At 39.6% G+C, this 18,539-nt stretch overlaps 1 protein-coding gene across 3 annotated transcripts in view; it reads right to left on the bottom strand.

The window, feature by feature from the left end:
- Window positions 1–18,539, bottom strand: part of ARHGAP22 (Rho GTPase activating protein 22) — a 145,693-nt gene that overhangs the window by 105,758 nt on the left and 21,396 nt on the right. For all 3 annotated transcript variants that reach the window (XM_032695362.1, XM_032695360.1, XM_032695361.1), the window contains exon 3: window positions 11,203–11,290. In XM_032695362.1, the coding sequence (XP_032551253.1) occupies window positions 11,203–11,290 (88 nt within the window). The remainder of the gene's footprint in view (window positions 1–11,202; window positions 11,291–18,539) is intronic.

The raw sequence follows: 18,539 nt of genomic DNA, 5'->3' as shown, positions 1-18,539 counted from the left end.
AGGATGCTCAGACCGTACTGATTTTTGTAGACACTTTTATTTGTGTTATTAAAAGTAATCTTTCTCCTCATTACACTAATATGCCAGTACAGGCTTTCTTTTGATGTAATTATATTGGGACAGCATTCCTAATGTAGACGAGGCTCTTCATCTCTCAAGTGAGCAGCTGCCAGTGTGCTGATAAATCCCTCTATTAAAATCCATAACCCCAAATCCAGGGAAGCCCCACATTTTGTACAGTTATCCTTCAACGTAAATAATATATGGTTGGGTATAACAGGCTTTCCTAATTGCCTTACAGACATTCCCTTTTAACACTATATACTTTTGACTTCACAGCTCTCTTCTTCGTTATATTAAACTCCTCCTGCCCCTTCCCCCAGTTTTTCCTGACTGTCTGACAGCTGGTGATTAAAAGCAAACCCCAGAACTAATAACAATGCTTCATGAATCAAAGATCACACAGACCAGCTTTGATACCACATGGAAGCATGGATATCAGCATCTTTTTAAGTGGACTTTGCTTAGATGAGCAACGGTGTCTGGCTGAGATTCAAAGACAGACTTCGAAAGAATGTGTGTGCACTGGTCTGAGCACCTACTAGAACAGAGACAGGAGACACAAACTTGGACCAAGTGAACACAGAGTCTGTTAAAAGAAAAAGCTCTATAATTATGTTCTGAGGGGAAAAAAACCCAACCAATGAAATTTTAAAAAAATACAGGATGGCAGAGGAACATGTTATTCTAGTTCAACTTCAGATGTGACAGATCACTGGTGGCTGATGGTATTGAACAAAGTTGGGAAGATTAAGCTCATCACAATGTGCTACACTAAATAAATCAGTCCTGATTGCAGCTGCCTCACTACCTTTAGACAACAGTACCTTGAGCAGAGCCCCTGTGATGGGTGCTGAAGAGATGCTGTGAAGCTTATAATGAACTTTAGAGAATAAAGTTGTTGTAATGCCATTAAATCCAACACAGATTAGCCACACTGCCATAATGTACTCAGCACTCATGCAGTCCCTATAGTGAAACTATACCTGGATAACTAGCACAGAGAGTTAAAACTATTCCCGGTAGAAAACAAACACACACACACACACACACACACACAAAAAACCAAACAAAAAACCAACCAAACAAAAAACCCCAAACCCCATCAACAACAGAAAAATAAAACACAGACATGCTGGTTAGTAACTATGTCTCTATCAAAACTGTCATGATACCTCTCTTTAAGCCCAAAAAGTTTAACCACATCAACAGGTTATGGTCAAGTTACTCAAATTCAGTGGAAGTAACATCTCTACAGAGCATAAAGCTATCAGGAAGGAGGAATTGCTCCCAGTGTCCTGAAATGCATGTAAATCCAGTATCCAAGCATCTACAGGATCCTACCTGTCAGAAGTGCTTGTATTACAAAAAAATACTGTATCTAGACATGCCAAAGATTCCACCTCCATCCCTTAATTAACAATTTCTTTAAACAACAGTAATTGATGGAGAAAGACACTAATATTATAATTGATTATTTTCCAAATACAAAATTAATTCCTGTGAAGTAATATTCTGAAGACAAACTGAAGCAATAACATTGCATGTGGTTCATTCTTTAATGTGATTAGTGTCAGTATTTCTCTTGGCTACACCAGGGAAACTAAACTGTTCTGCTTGTTTCATGTTATATCATTTTTCATGACACAGTAGTTCTTCAGAGCCTGAATTTCCAACAATTCAGGTGTCAGACCAATTTGTTTCCCATATGGTAACTTGCATCTTTTAAATTTTGTTCAAAAATGTCAAGACCAAAAGGGACTTGTGAGATGACCTCATCCAAGTTCCTGCGTAACACAGGAGAATCTTACAAGCAGCTTCAGAATCAGGCAAATATTTTGTGAGCAACCAAGCAGACAGGACCCTAAGCAGGGGTAAGGCTAAGTAGAGGCATGTGCACAGGATAATCTGAAAATCATTAAAAAGAAGTATATAAGTTACTTCAACACCCCACTCTCACACCTAATCAGTAGTTCAGATATACTCAAAGTAGCAGACTAAAGAAAGCTTTTACAGTAACATTAGGTTCTTGTTATTTACAGCATGATGATTTATTTAACAAAGTATAAGTTTTATGTTATGTCATAGGCAATACATCTCCTCCTCCTCCCTATGAAGTTCAGAAAGCCCAGTGCAAGCTGGTTCTCACTGATAGCACACTAGTTATCCCTAAAGCCGTAACAAACAGAGGGGATTTTGCCTGTGAACCCTCCCTCACAGGTGTTTGACAGTGGACCAGCTGCCACTTCCAAGTGGCATTAGTGCACCAATTATAAACACCCCAGATAGTTTCCCAATTATATTTTCTTCTAGGTGCTGGATCAGCACATTATCAGCTTTGCAGACACTCTTCCCACAGCCTCTAGTGCTGCATGGGATGTTGTGATCCAAGAGCAGGACTTAAAACTCAGCCTTGTGGAACCTCATCCTGTTGGCCTCGGCCCATCGATCCAGTCTGTCCAGGTCTTCTGCAGAGCCTTCCTATCCTCCAGCTGATCAACACTGGCACCCAAATTAGTGCCTGTCATCTGCAAACATACTGAAGGTGCACTTGATCCCCTTGTCCAGATCATTGATAAAGATATTAAACAGGACTGGCCCCCAAAACTGAGCCCTGGGAACCCAGTAAGCGACTGGCCACCAGCTGCATGTAGCACCATTCCCCACCACTCTCTGGGCCCGGCCCATCCAGCCAGTTTTTAACCCAGCAAAGAGTGCACCTGCCCAAGCCATGGGCTGGCAGCTTTTCCAGGAGAACTGTGTGGGAGACAGTATCAAAGGCTTTACTGAAGCCCAAGTAGACAACCTCATCCACTAGGCAGGTCACTTGGTCTGTAGGTATTGTAGGGACACACAAGGTAAAGAATATGAAGTTCAAATAAAAGGCCTGATCCCACAAGACTTACAAGGTCAACTCACCTCAGTAAGATTATTAAGCTGGTAAAATATTTGTGGGGCAGGCACCTAAGCAGTAAACTTACTTTTAGCTTGATGTTTTCTTTTCTTTATGCTAAGGTTGACTTCTAATACTTATTTCATTACCACTAGAATTTGGTGTGTGCTGTGAACTAGCACATTGGCATATATCATGTGCCTTATTTTATTTTACTTTATCATGCTACGAGACTACTTTATTAGCCTCAGGGACCCCAGAAATTGCATAGATCTTGTGAAGAATTCATCCTAGGAACACAGCTGCTTCTGATGCTGAAAAAAGCTTAACCTATAACAGAAGCACCAGAGCACACAAGCTGCAAGGTGGCACTGAAAATCTGATTTCTGACAAACTAGCAAGAAATATAGAGATGGCACTACATAACTGATCATGTTGACAGTTTTATAAGCATATCTTTATGGAACAAAGTTGTTCTTGCACCAAAATACTTAAAAAAACCATCTACTAACTACACATGCCTTAGGACTTATTATCCTCAAGGCAGAATATTCAATAGCAGAGCTCACTCTGGAAGGTCTCAGCAGGAAGTATTCAAAATCTTACCTAATTTGCACTAAAAGGACAACCTGGGGGGATCAAATGGTGCCTTGTAGATTCCAGTAGCAATGTGCCATCATGCTACAAAGCCACATTTCTATACCCAAAGGACAGCCTACACAAAATGCTATGCTGTATTTGTCTTTCAGGAATACAATGGGTTAAGGAAAACTGCTCGAGAATGGTCAGAGGTTATGTTTTAATGATCTGCACCAGCAGAAAGCCCTATTCATGAAACTTCTTAAGCCTCATGATCCTTTCCCAGCAGGACTTATGCTATTGCAATTGAAGTTGTGAAAACCATCATTCTTGTTGAAAGTCAGCACGTGCATTAAAGACAGCTAGATGCTACTGTTCAGGGATCAGAGGCAGAACTTCTCTTGGAACACAAATTCCAGGACAGCAGAACACATGTATGCTGTCACAGCCCATTTCCAGTTCTGCTTTCAACTGCCCAGGGCCTTAGAGCACTGAGGGATCAAACACAATAAAACAAAAGCAGGATCTTGTTTATTTCACGAAGCAGGATCATTGCTTGCCAAATGCAAACATAAGCCTTGGGCATTGCATACACTAAGGAAAAAAAAAAAAAACAAAGCAAAAAGCAATTTACAGACTGCAGGTGCCTTCTGATGCCCTTCAAGATGTTTTAAGTTGATAAGGTAAGGTAAGCCAAAACATCCTTAACTATCAGAGAGTCTCACAGCCCTCAGGGGAAGAGAGCTGTGAGGGAGCCTAATAACCTTTCTGTACAAAAGTCTGGATGAAGTCCGAAGACCTTCACCTGCAATGAGTCATCACCATAAGTAGGCAGAAGTGTATTGGTCAAGCTGCAGGGCTACACCACTGGACTGAACACAACACTGTTGAAATCAATAATGTTACATGAATTGAGAGCAGAGTTCAGCCTTTTTTTTCATGTTCTCTTCTCAGAAGAATTCAGTGACATGGTAGAGAGAAAGTACAGATCAGGAAATCAGTAAGAGATGCTTTGCTTGCAGAAGACTTCAGTTGTTAGTGTATAGTATCTGCATGAGGGAAATGAGGGCCTCCACTAACTTATTCAAATAACAGTTGTTCAACTGGAATGTATTTGTAAAACAAGCCTAGAAATATTGACAACTGATTGAGACTTCTTCTCATGCTAAATGAAGTTATCAAATTCTGGACAGGCCACAAAAGCTGGTTTTTTTCAGATGGATAAAATAGTTTCAGTATAATTAGGAAAGGAATAGCCCTAAGGAAAACAATTAGTATCTTTTGGCAAACACCAATTCTTTAAAATAGGAAAAGTCTCAAGATAAACTTATTTTTCAAAATATGCATCAAGCTCAGAATGGGGGAAGGATAGAACAATCAGATAGATGCCACTAAATAGCCAGTAACCCCCAGATCAGTATGTTAACCTGAAACAATGGAGATTTAGGTTCAAGTGGCTTTCCCACATAGTCATTACTAAGCATAGTATTGGTTTGACAGGCTGGGCAATAACAGTTTGAGGGAATTCTTGCTTGCTGATTTCTTCTGAGGAGACACCAATGAACGAAAAAGAGTAGCTAATTTCCTCTAGGAGGATCAACTCACACTCCAGTGATTCAAGACACGCCATAATCAGCAGCAAGTGTCCAAGCAGGAGCTGGAAAGAACCAGCACCATCTAGTGCTCAGGAGAGACGGAGCAAGCAGAACATATAGCAAGAGGAATGAATGCATCAACAACTTTCAGGCAGAGAAGTGCAGGATACACTTTCAAGGAGACTCAAACTGCACTTGAACATAAAAAGAGACTGTGCAGCTGGCAAAAGACAAGGAGATGGACCTGTCACTATCTTAGTGCTAAGACGTTATTACCTTAAAGGTCTTTAACCCAAGCTATAAGGCAACAATGAACAACATTTTACAGACTGTAACTGCAAAGAAGGCATGCAATTTTGTCATTCTGGGCACTCCTTTGGAAAGACAGTTTAGAAAAGAGATTCAATGTTTCTCCCTTCTTAATTAATGGAAAAATCTCTCTTTTTAAATTGAAAAATTGAAAAAGTTCTCTTTTGGTGACATAGAGATAATTGCATGCCCTCAGCTGCACTCCAGACATCTGCAAGTACTAAACACAGATTAGACAGGGCCTTCCACTGCAAAACCAATACCACCAGTGTTCTTGTCCAGGTCAATGCAATGCCATGGACATTGTAGTGTCTGTAGCTCTCACTTCCTAAGTGTTTCCATAGAGCGCTGCTGCAACTACATTGTCTTAGTCTTCCCAGTAGGACCCAGAACTACTTTATTTGGCTGCCATTTCCCTGAGTGCCAAATCACAGAAATCTAAATATAACTCAAATATCAACATCATCACATATTCAGATATGCACAGTCAGTTTTCAGCTGTAGACTTCAGGAGAAAACTTAATTACCAGCAGCAAACTCAGTTTCCTGCTGTTAGTTAGAATTACAATTTACACTGAATAATAGAGAACATGGAATGATTTTTAATGTATGAATTTCTAATTTCCCCTCCAGGTATTTTAATTACACACCATCTCAACAGGAACAGAGATAAAAAGGCAACAAACATAACTTAGTTGGTGTCAATCACCTGAGACACAGAAGATTACCACAGAGCAGACAGCTTTGTAGGCATCATTCAACCTACTGGCACAAGACAAACAAGCTGCCACTCCAACTTCTCTGTAAGACACTGTCAACAACACTAACAGATCTCTACAGAACAAACAGAAAACAATTACTGTCACTGTAAGAGTTAGGACTCTCCCCTTCTGATTCTGCCTTTTTGATTTCCTTCTTGTTATTTAGCACAATGAATGCAGTGAAGTAGCTTCTACATAAACCCTGCAGCAAGTTCCTGGATGGGGCATTTTACTTTGCTGCAGCCTAACTTCTGGCATAATGCAACCACTGGTCCATCTTTAAAAGAGTCAGTATTAAATGCAAATCCTTTTTGTAGGGCAAGTTGCCTATACTGAGCTCAGCCTTTATAACTAACTGAAGACCATGTCATAGAGATCTGACTTGTCAAGTTTTGAAAATAACCTTCTATATGTGAATCAAGTATAGGCAATCATTCGTGCTCTGGCTGAGTCTGCAAAAAGACCAAGATAAAAATTATGAAGAGGACTGAACTGCCTCCCTAAAAGGAGAGTTTGTGGTATAACTCGACTGGAGCACAAAATGCAACCACTTTTTCTCAGGCTTAGTTGGACTGACCTGAAGTCCAGCTGGTCTGAAAACTTTTTACAGTCATAAGAGCTGAAGTGAGAGAGATGATTAGATATTTGGAAGAACCCAAGAAGAAAGGGAGAAAAGCAAGATCAAACCCTCCAGCAGCAGCTTCCAGTTTAAATAAAATTAAACTTATTACAGAACTGCACTCACAGAAAGTCTCAGCTAAGAGCTGTGATTGTTCACCTTGGCATAAAGCACTATGGCAAGAAACAGGAACTAGCTATCATCAGTGACACAGAGACACTAAGATGTGTACCATGAGTTTTGGTCAGGAATTTCTCAGGCTGCTTTCAACCATAACATACCAGTTTGTTAAAACAGAAAAGGGTACATTTTCTTTGGACAAGAGCATTACTCTAGAATGATTTCACAGTAAAAATGAACAAAAAAATATTCCCCAGAAAAGAACCCAAACAAACAACAAACAAAAACAACCCCCCCAACAAAATAGTAGTCACTGAGAGCACTTGGCCACTACAGAGGTGACAAATTTAGGTTCCTGGTCTAAGTCCAGTGAAACAAACTTGGGTTTCCTGCACTACAGGTGAGGATGTTAGCCAAAGAGTTACCAGGTAATCCATAGAAAATTTCTTGTTCGTGTTTCTATTTTCTTTCTCTTACTCTCCATCAAATCCATTCTGAAGTAGAATAGAATGTCCTCAAAAGTCATCAAATTTTCTACAAAGAAAAGCTATTCTCCAAGCAGTTTGTAACAACGCTTGCCATACCTATCAAAAGGCAACACTTTTCACCTCCTAACTTCTGAACCTTTTTACCACTCCCTTCCTTGACTCTGAAAACCTTACTATATCAGGGAATTATCTCTGACTGCAGAGAAACTTGAGCACCTCATAGTGCTGCAAAAACTAGGGAATAAAACTAGGCAGACCATTTGCCATAAGACATTAATTAAAAACATCAGTTTCCTAAAAGGTGAGACTTCAGGAGCATTTAAGTCATCAATATTCCTTCAGACATTTTCAGAGATTAATCCCTGTGGCTTCTGACACACTGCATTACACCATTCCAAAGTGCACTGTAACCCCAGACTAACACTAAGTTGTTTTGTACCCCCTAGTAATCAGTCAGCTGCTGTTTCTGTTGCCAGATTTAAGACTCCTCTCCCGGACAACATACAGTTGGTTATTTCTATCCATAAATACCAGCTGCTGTGGGATAATTACTTTGCATCTGACCTCATACTACCCTGATAATTTTATAAAAACATCCCCCCACTTTCTAATTTGCACTGGAGTATGAGAGCAACTTGAGGCCACATTATTTTACTCTGCCATTCCACTTTGAACTTATAGCTATGACAGAGGAAAGCATGCATGGGTTAAAAAGGGTCCAGAAATTTAGATAGTTTCCTCTCAAAAAAAAAAAAGGATAGAGAACATATTTCAGGAAGTCCTGTCACCAGATCTAACACTGGTTTGACTGTAGAACTGTTTTGCAGTCTCATGTCCCTAGTTAACCCTTCTCCCAGCTGCTCTATACAGCTTAAAAATGAACTTGATGAAACATGAATAATACACAATGCCCATCATTAGTTCTTGTTACTCAGCAGAAAATCAATACATGCTCTGTTACAGCACAGGACATGCTGTTACTCTAGTCCCTGCACTGTGAGGGAATAGCTCCCACAGTCCAGCTTTACACAGCTTGCAGCAGAGGAAAGGTGGGAAGATCCCACCAACAGTTCCACAACAAAGATGCTTAATAAATAAATTTTTGGAGGTAACTGGTACCACAGACTTGGCTGGTATCAGCTCTAGGAATGTTTTAGCAATGCTGCACTCCATTCCTAATTTTGTTAGTTAAAGCTCTGATGCTTACTAGCACAGAAAAATCCCATATCTATATTTACAGGTATCAAGTGTACCTGTATTCACAAAATCCCAAACTTAGTTAAGACAACTTAAAAATTCTCATCATCCCTATAGAAACCATAGAGTTCTAGCTTACAGTGAGAGAACTGAAGCACAGTTAGGCAGAAGTATGATCATGGCCATTCATTCAACACAGGGAGATGGGAAATGATGGAAAATAAACATTAGGGTCCTGCAAGATCATTTGTGCCCCCCTTCCTATCTGGCATCCATTTGAGAGCAGTTCACTATGTGGGTGTTCTGCAGGCTGGCAGCCACGCAGAACACGGTCATTTCAGAACACGTGCAAAAAAGAAAGGGCATTTATGCCAAAAACAGCACAGAATAAATGTACTGTGAACAAAACGGGGAACTCTTCAGGCCACATTCTCCACTGACGTCTGTGCCAATCACATTCTGTATTGACTGGCTATTTGTAGCATTTTTCAATACTTGCTATCCACGTAGCAACTAGGTTTGCTACAAACACAAATGGATTAACTCCACAAGTTAGGGAAAATATCTTCATTTTGCAGACAAGTCAGCGGAACACTAAGACTGAAATATTTTTCCAGGGAACACATAAAAGGGCAATGTCAAAACCACAAGCTGAACACAAATGTCCTGGGATTCACAACTATGCTGAACAGGGTAACTTTTGCCACCCTTCTGTATAGCCTCTATGAAGTAGCCACATGGCACTGCTTTATCAAGTCCACTGAAGCAACAGCTAACTGCAGTTTAGCACAATCTTTTGCAGCCCACAGTAATACAGCCTGACAGGTTGAGCAAGACACACAGAATGACTATATTCCCATCTAGAACCAGAGGAAATTCACATCTGCAGGAAACTCAACCAAGCTGGTCTGTGGCTCAGTTATTTCAGATCACTGCCACAACACATGGGATCATTCACAATCACAACCACCCAAGTGCTTTCACATTGTAGGTCCAGTCCTTCTACAGCAGTACAGTGAACAATCTTTGAAAACCAGTGCAGATGTGTCACATTCAGACAGACAGAAGGCCATTTCCTTGGAGATCCTCCAAGCAAGAAACACTGTGAGCCCAATGCCCTGCTGTTTGTGGAGCCCTGCCTATGAGGGCATGGTGTAGTGTAAAAAAAAAAGATTAACAGAAAGTGTGCAGTGATTAAGAGGAGGAAAAAGAAAATCTCTTCTCCCCAAATAGCTTCCTGTGTGTCAAACAGAATTCTGTGACTAAATCATTGCATAACAGTGTCTGCTGATGTAATTGAAAACCTTACAGCACTGCCTGTTCTTCTTGCTCTGCCTGATACTGTGTCAAGAGGGGTGTGCAATGCAGGCACATTTTAAACCAGCCTAATTGGGCATTAGGACAGTGACCCCAAAGACATGGGTAAAAAGACACGTGCCTCCACAGCAATAACATTCAAATACAGGGACAAGTGTTCCCTGTGTTCTCCCTTCCATTAAAAAAAGAGGCAGCTTAATGTAATTACTTTTATCTACCCTATTGACACCACCCCCACTGTGGGTGAACAGACAATGCCGAGCAGCATGGACAGGCAGCCCATGCAGGAGAAGCTGGTCATGGAGGAAAAGCATGACTGAGTCAGTGCACACACATAATTTTTTAAACACAGTCACACTTGTCTCCCTTCTTGTTTCCTGGAACTCAATCTTCAAGTATTGGGAGACAGTTGTGGAAGGAATAAGTCGGTTCATCTTTCTCACTCCTCTGCTCTAAAACTGCTAGTGGTGCAACAGGTTGTTTGTTTTCTCTGTAGATCCTGCCACCTGAAACTATCTCCAAAAGTGTATTCAAATCTATGCACAGGGATGGTCCTCTCCCAAATACAATCAGAATTGAATAAAGTGAATACAATTGCTCCTATCTTACAACAGAGAACTTAACTTCAAATATACACTGGAGGTACCAACCCTGTCCCAAGGAAGCATTTACATGGGAGCTAAAACGATTGCAAAAGTTTTACATTAATACTACATTAAACTGATCATTATACTTTCTGTCAAATAAAATTTCTACCTCTCTTCCTTGGAAGTTCATCTGTTCTTTTTAACCTTTCATCCAAAAAGAAATGTTTTGAAGCTTTTTTCTCTCCCTGACCTCTGAAACTAGTATACATGAGGGCTAGTATACATGAAAGAAATTAAATCCAGATACTGCATGCCCCTTTTCCATAAATTCTGTGGTGTGTTCTGTATCAGTTTCTCCCTAAATAACCAGAAAAAAACATCAGCTTGAGAGACCACACAGCACTCCAGGCAAGAAGCCCCCTCCAAACAGAAAAATCAAGGAGCATTATGCATCTCAACTACCATGAAATAAAAATGAGGTACCATGGCAGTATTTTTATCCAAAACAAAGAACACTGTGTAACCTGTCAAGTCCCATTTCCCAGCCTCACTAGGTAATCTGGTGAGTGTATCAAACACTTCGGAGTGAAATGATCAGTACAATTCGATTATCATTAATGAGAATTGATGGGAATAAAGTGATGTTATGTTGAAAGCACTAAGAAATGCTGGCATACCTGGGGTAATTTCAAAGAGATGTTTTCCTGGTTCATCAGGATTAGGTGGCAGCTCGTTCACCTGATTGCCTTGCAGTAATATCAAACCCTGTAAAGGACACAAACATTAGTAAAAAGGGAAAAGCCACCAAAACAGTAAAGAAAGATGATATGATACATAGCAAATTTAAGCCTTGCTCATCCACTGAGCCCAACTTCTTTCCACATTTCTGAACAAGAAAAGATTAAGCTGGTCATGCTTTATTTGTCCTTTCTCTCACACTGGACATTTCTGGTCAAACGCTCTTTCCTCTGGGATAACAATACTCTAAGCATGTGGAGGTGATTCTCCTTGGTTTCCATAACTAATTATCCTTTGCAATAATTTTGTCTTACATTACATCTACTCTTCCTTCACCCTTTAATTTCAGGTTGCAGCATGAAACTTCAGTCACCAACAAGATGGCTGAAGTTCTACTGTGTATCTTTATTTCTGCAGTTGAATAAAATGAACCATTTTCCAGAGATCCTCAGTACACAGAAGTTCCCAGGGAGATACTGGAGGAAAGCAGCTAATTCAGGTTTGCAAAGCAGTGGACTACCTTTTATCCCAGAAGACTATAGTTTCCCTAGAAGGAAACTTGAGCCCCTTTACTTCCCAAGTTCAAATTCTGCCAATATTCAGCTTCATTTCCACTTTGAGCCCAAGCATAATTAACACACTCTATTCCAGTTTGGGAATTCTGCATAGTTGGTGACATAGTATCTTCAAAGTGAATAAAGTCCTTTTCATCTGTGTAAAGCTGAAAAAGAGATCGCAGGGAGTTCTTGTCCAGAAACATGAGTAGAACAAGCATTTAATCTTTGACATTTTAAAGGGTTTCCAGCTAACATTCTTCAGCATATACTCACAGTAAGGCAGACAAAAGGCAATAAGAACTGGAACTCTCAAGAGTTAAGCCATGAATGGGGTAATCAGGAGTTCCTACTCATGCATTGAACTGACCTGGAATGGAAACTGGGTCCAAAGCATTTTTTTTTCACTGAACAGAAAGTGAAGAAAGTTGTTTTGATAATTGTCTTTTTCCACACATCTCTCTAGTAAACATGCATAATTATGTTCTCACCAACCAATCTGGCAATAACCAAATCCAAGGCACATTGGACCATCATAATATTGGTAATCAAAACAAATCCATATAAAACTGAGTAATACAATTAGTGTCTCATGAGACACACAATGCAGAATTTTAACTAATAAAAGACAACTCACCATCATTTGAAATCTTCTCAATAAAATAAAGAAGCCAGACGTGTTAATTTTCATTCCAACTATTATGGTGTAACTTCTATGGTTTTTCCCCTTGGGAATACATTTTCCTCAAGATGCTTTGTTCAGAAAACTACTAAAATTGCCCAAGGAGCCAGCTTGTATTAAATGTAAAGGAATTAAGTTTTACTCTTTTCTTTGAACACAGAACATTCAAAAACTACTACAAAATAAAATACCACAACAGTAATGCCTGAGATGGAAAATACTTCAGCTAGGAAATAAGCTCCAAGTCATGTAGGTTTACAAGCTGACATTCCAGTTCTGACAAGCCATCCTATTAAAGTGACTTGCTCCTTTGATAGGAGTTGTTTGTTGCAAACTGAAAATGTCTCACAAGTACTCAAATTTTGTTCTTCACAAAACAAAACTCACTTCCCATGACACTGTACACTCAGCAACCTACTTCTGTGTTTAGCTATCCCTCAGGGCTATCAGGCAAATTAAAGCCCTGTGTGTACTGCAACTCATGAGATCCACACAAAGATCAACTCATGAGATCCACATGGAATACTATGTCAGCCAGGAACAAGGACCAAACAGTGACCAACTGACCACAGCATGAGTTTTGAAGGCAAGACCCTCAATCTTTCTTTTACCCAGTGCTTAGGATATTTTGCCAAGGAGCACTCTCTGTGGCTTGAGCAGAAGGACTGCTTTCTTAGTGTGGTTTCTATCAAGTAGTTCTTTGAAACAAAAATGATTTAATGGGATGTACACTGAGAGGTTCATGCTCCCTCCTCATCTCCTCTTCATACTGAATGCAAAAGTTATAAAGTAGTTACATAGCATTCTCCTAGAGACACCACACTGAAGAGGTAAAATGAACAAAACTTAAATAAAAGTATCTGCTTGCCTTCCCACAGAACAAAGTTCTATGAAGAGAGGGGAGCAAAAGAAGTAGCTCCTATGTTAATCTGAGGTTGAAGCACGTAAGGGCACATGGATAGGTGGTAGAGTCACAATTCTTTCTTTTGAAAAGCTCCTTTATGAAGAATAGGACAAAGTTTTAATGCTGCATACAGAAATTCAGACACCTCCCACTTTTAGGAATACAGGGAACATGCCTAGGGAATTGGTAGCACAAGCAGAAGAAAATTTAAAAATCTTAGTTACACAAATGAAACCACAAAGTATTTCAGAACAGCCTAAGAAAAGAATGTTCAGAAAACACAAAAAAGAATCCTGAAAAAATTCAGAAAGCTGACTGGGGGGAGGGGGAAGTCAAACAAGGAAACAATAAACCCACCAAATTCCAAGTAATTATTTTGTTAATTTAACTTAAACTTGATGTTTATGCATTCTCAGTTGTAAATTTACACTGTCAGGTCACTATTTTATTAACAGAAGCTGCAAATATGGCAATAAAAACTAATATGGTATCAGTTGATCCCAGCTGATTAGACTTTCAGAGCTTCAGTTACCATTTGAAAGCTGGTAATAGTTTTCCATCACAAGATGTAATTCTCTTAACTGTTAACAGCTGCTTTCTTTGGAGGAAAAAATTACATTTTGTAGAAAGAAAATCTCTTAAAGACCCAGTAACTGAACTCTATCTCTTATTTTAAGGTACAGTCCTCTCTTAAGAAGCCCTCTAAGCAAAACTAACCCATCTCAAAACAGGTGTCTACAATTCCTCAAAAAAAAAGAAAAGTTGGGCCTTTTTTATTGTATAGTATAAAGCAAGCATAAATTCCCATTTGAAATGGTTGCCTAAACCTCGCATTTATAATCAAGCAGAAGTCAGGACTCTGAATCAAACCCTCTGTTACTTCAGAAAAAGGAACACTTTTGTGGAGGGTTCTTTCCCTTAGCCTAAATTAGTAAACCTGGAAAACAAGTATTTCTGGGTCACACATACTTTAGGCAAAACCCAGTGATATACAAGCTAGCTTTTTGCTGTTTTATAGTATGGAAGGGTGAAGATGCACAGCAGTATATACAGGAGGGGAGTGTATTTACAGTGAAGAGCAGGAGCAGTTCATAGAAGAACACTGTCAAACTAGAGTTTCAGAAAACCCATCTTCCCGCAGGAATCTGAAGTCAGTGATGAAGTCAAAGGGTTAAACCAAATTCTCACTCTGTAATGCTTTCCAAAGGTTGTACTTTGCTTGACTCAGTCACCATTCTCCTGCAACAAAACTAAGCAAATGGACTTTTTTACCCATGCTTGATGCACCATATGGTGCAACGTCACCTGCCCCCTCTTCAGTGAGACAGTGAGGGTGATGTTTACTTTAGAAGAGATTACAGAGGCATAAATTGCCTGAAATAACACCCTAAACCAAAGCATTTCCCAATCAAAATATACTTTCTTTTTGATCCTTTTTAGGAGGTATTTGATTTCATATATTCTCTAAAAAGTTTTCATTGAAATGACTTGTCTCTTACTCTCACAGTTTAATCACCTTCAATTAAAAGTGTATTGTACATCAGTAAAGCTACTTTTTCCTTACCAGTATGCACCTCATTCAGTTGTGCAATGAAGTTGCAGCAAACTGAGCTGGTAGCATAACAAACCAGAAAAGAGCAGGTCTTATGTGTAAAAGACCTAGAAGAATGATTTTTCAGAAATTAAAATTGAGAGATGCTCACTTCACCTATGAAAAACAAGAAAAGCCTGCAAAATAGGCCCATGTATGGATAGTATTCTTAGATTATAAGTGTATATATAGCAAAGATTTTCAGATCAGCTTCTTGCACTTTTCCTTCTGCACACCAGCAAATTCTGCTGATTTCTCTCTATAAACAGTCCTTTCAAGGGACAAAAAAACTTGTCCAGAGGGTAACAGAGGGCCTAGCTCACAGCTGTCCAATCTGCCTGGCAAGCTATGGGGAACTCCAAACAAACAAAGATGAAAAGGTAGAAAAAAGTAATTTATCTTAACAGGGAGGGTGTATCAATTCTGACAGTTGCTGTCACTGGTAGAAAGATGTTACTGAATTCAAACAGATTCATGTGTCCTTGTCCAGCAGCCACTCAGACTGCATTAGCAATCTTGCTTGGGAAGTAAATTAATGATGGATTAAATCAGGTTAAATTCCCCAAAGTCTAACTTGATATATGCCAAAGCATGCCCCAGAAATAAACATCAACTCACGACCGAGTTATTCCTCCCTCCCTCAGGCTTTGGGAGCCTGAGATGGTTGAACAGCTCAAGGGGAAGGCAAGAGGTTGCAGACCTTCCACTAAGCTGGAGGCTCAAAACCCTTTTTTGATGATAACACCACCTTATACCCTTTGGGGGCCTTGGTGCTTTGAGGGAGAATCTTAAAGAGGACAAGTGTTCATATATTAATGGTGTTACTGTAGTTCTCCCTAACAAGATCAACAGAGAAATCCTGCCTGTACCAGGTTCTTTAGAGCCAGTATTTGGTAAAGAAAGTCTGTGACACAGGAAACATGACTAAAAAGCTTCCTTTACTTGTCTGAGACCCTTAACAAATACACTTGGTGTCAAAACACTGATCATCCTAATTCTCATACCTTTACCTTTAAAACAGCACTTCAGTCACTGTTACAAATCCTTAAAAGACTGGAAGGGGGAAATAGTGGGACTCAAATCTGCCCTCAGGTATGGGTTTCTGAATCCCAGGCTAAGGATGATGAACTGAATACAGAAATATCTTTATTTTAACTAAACACAGAACAAAATTTCTGCAACAGCTTCATACCAATGAATAATCTCCAACCCTGAGTTCTAAGGATCATATAGTCCAAGCTAATCCATGACCAGACAGCCATAGCCTCAGTAAAAGAGATGGAAGCCAAACTGCCTCAGATTTAAAGCAGGCTAAAGGATAGATCCCACATTTCAGGTGATAAGTCAATTGTTGTCTCAGATCCTTTTGTCTTAGACCAGGAAACGTAACAAGGGAAACTTTCCTAGGTGTTTGTGAAGAACGTTCCCAGATGTAGTCAGGCATGAACTTTTAAAGGACCTCTCTTACCTCTCTTGTTCATCACCTGGACACTCAATAATGGTTGTGTCAATAACAGACAAAGAAGGATGACTTGCTGGCTCAGGCTGCCAGCAGACATTGCTGCATTAACATTACTAGAGCTAGGTTTTGTTTGAGGGAAACATTTTGTTAGTAACAGCCCTTAAAAACTTCTAGAGTCAGTACTGGGAAATGAACAGAAGATTTTCAAAGCTTAATGCATGTTCATAACCTCTAAACCAAGGCTTTAACAGATTTATGTATTTTTTCAGTCAAGCTGTACCTACAAACCATACTAGACCTGAGGCTTACAGGAGCACCTACAGGTATGAGTAACAGCAACAGTCCAGCCTGCTGATGGAGTAAACAGAACAATGAAATCTGGTTATTTCAAATATTTTCCAGGTGTTGGATGTCTGTTTCCACAAGAGGAAAAAAACCAAACCAAACCAAACTTTTCTTCATTAGCAGATAATACTCTCCACAATGAGTTGAACGATGATGAAATTCCAGCCTGTTCCAAATGAAAGAAGAGCTTTGCTCCTTCACCTTGCAAAGTACACGCTAGATTAGAATGAAAAAACAGACAGCTACTAGGTGGATTTTACTGACAAGAAATGCTCAGGAAACTTGTGGATAGTCTGAGAGGACAGAGATGTGCAGGCTCATGCAGTCCCCTTGGAGAAGGAGAAATGTAAAACTGTCCTGCTATTACTAGGTATATCTAACTAGTATATATCTAACTAGGTATATCTATATATCTGACTCCCATTGCCATTCTCAATGTGTATTCTCCAGGTATTCAGTATAATGAATAAAAATATTCACGAAGTTTGTGCTTTATGACCCCCCACTTCACATTACAGATGCAGCTGCCCTGCAACTCTCATTCTGCCTTTTGTGTGTCCCATTACAAAGTGTTATGTGGAGATCACATCATTGCCATCTCTGCTCACTGACTGGAACAGAATCAACACTAATTCCCAGTAGGCTCTCTAGGTAGTGCTGCAGAAGTGTGTCAAGGTTCAGTTCCTGTCCCCTACTTAGTGTTAGGATAAGACTGTGGAAGGACACAATGTAGGAGGACACTTAGTATAAGTCCATACTGAGAGGTTTATCTAGAACGGTTGCGAGTTTTAAAATTAATGTAAAATAAGTCAACAGAATAGGATAAACTTTCAGCACCCTCCCCTTCCTATCCTATTGCCCTACAATTTGACTTTGAAGTTCACTGAGATTTGAAGACATGCTGAAGGCATTCCAAAGATAACAGGAAAACACTGGAAAGGCAACATGACAAAAATGGAGATGCATTTCAAATTATTCCAAATGGAACAAAAAAGTATAACATACAACATTATCTTTAGAGTCCAGTGGCCAGAACACATTCTAGAAAATTCTGCTGTTTTCTAGAGGGCAAAATTCAATCCCACTGCAGATGCACTAAAGCCTTTTATCATGCCAAGTCAATACTGAAAGAAAGGTTAATGAATTAGTTGCACAGTGGCTTCTGTTCCCCTGGAAACTGGGGAGGAGTGCATGCTATCTCCTATCCTGGGAATAGAAATGAACCCAAAGCTACTTTAAAAACCGACCAATATATTGATAGAGTCAGTAGGAGCATCAAAAGCTCTTTGCAGGTCAGTCCTCCCTTCCCCCTTTCCTCATGGGGGCAACCTGAGAAAACACTCAAGAAAAGTAATGTCTGCAAGTCCACCCTCTAAACACTGGACTCTGAGTGGGCTGCACAACTGCAACTATGTCATATGGCACACAAACGCACACACCCTCAACAGTACTCAATCCATTAAGACCACAGAATAATTCCTCTTCAGTCTAGAAAGCCTGTGTGATTCTCCTGCCATTAGATTACAGCTCCATCTTTTTAGCATTATTATCAAGGGAAGAACATCTGCAATTTCCTCTTAGAATCTGATTTTTGTAAAAATAGGCAATGCAACATCCATAAACAAAAAGCTGTTATTTCATGTTTGTCTTTTGAAACATTATGTCATAAATCTCACTTGACTTGATCAGCTAAACAATAAGAATACAACCTTCTTCCAGAGTATGTATAAATAATCAA

This window comes from Chiroxiphia lanceolata, chromosome 8 (assembly GCF_009829145.1).
Source record: "Chiroxiphia lanceolata isolate bChiLan1 chromosome 8, bChiLan1.pri, whole genome shotgun sequence".
In the NCBI taxonomy this organism is placed as follows: domain Eukaryota; kingdom Metazoa; phylum Chordata; class Aves; order Passeriformes; family Pipridae; genus Chiroxiphia; species Chiroxiphia lanceolata.
This window is presented reverse-complemented; position numbering and strand designations above follow the sequence as displayed.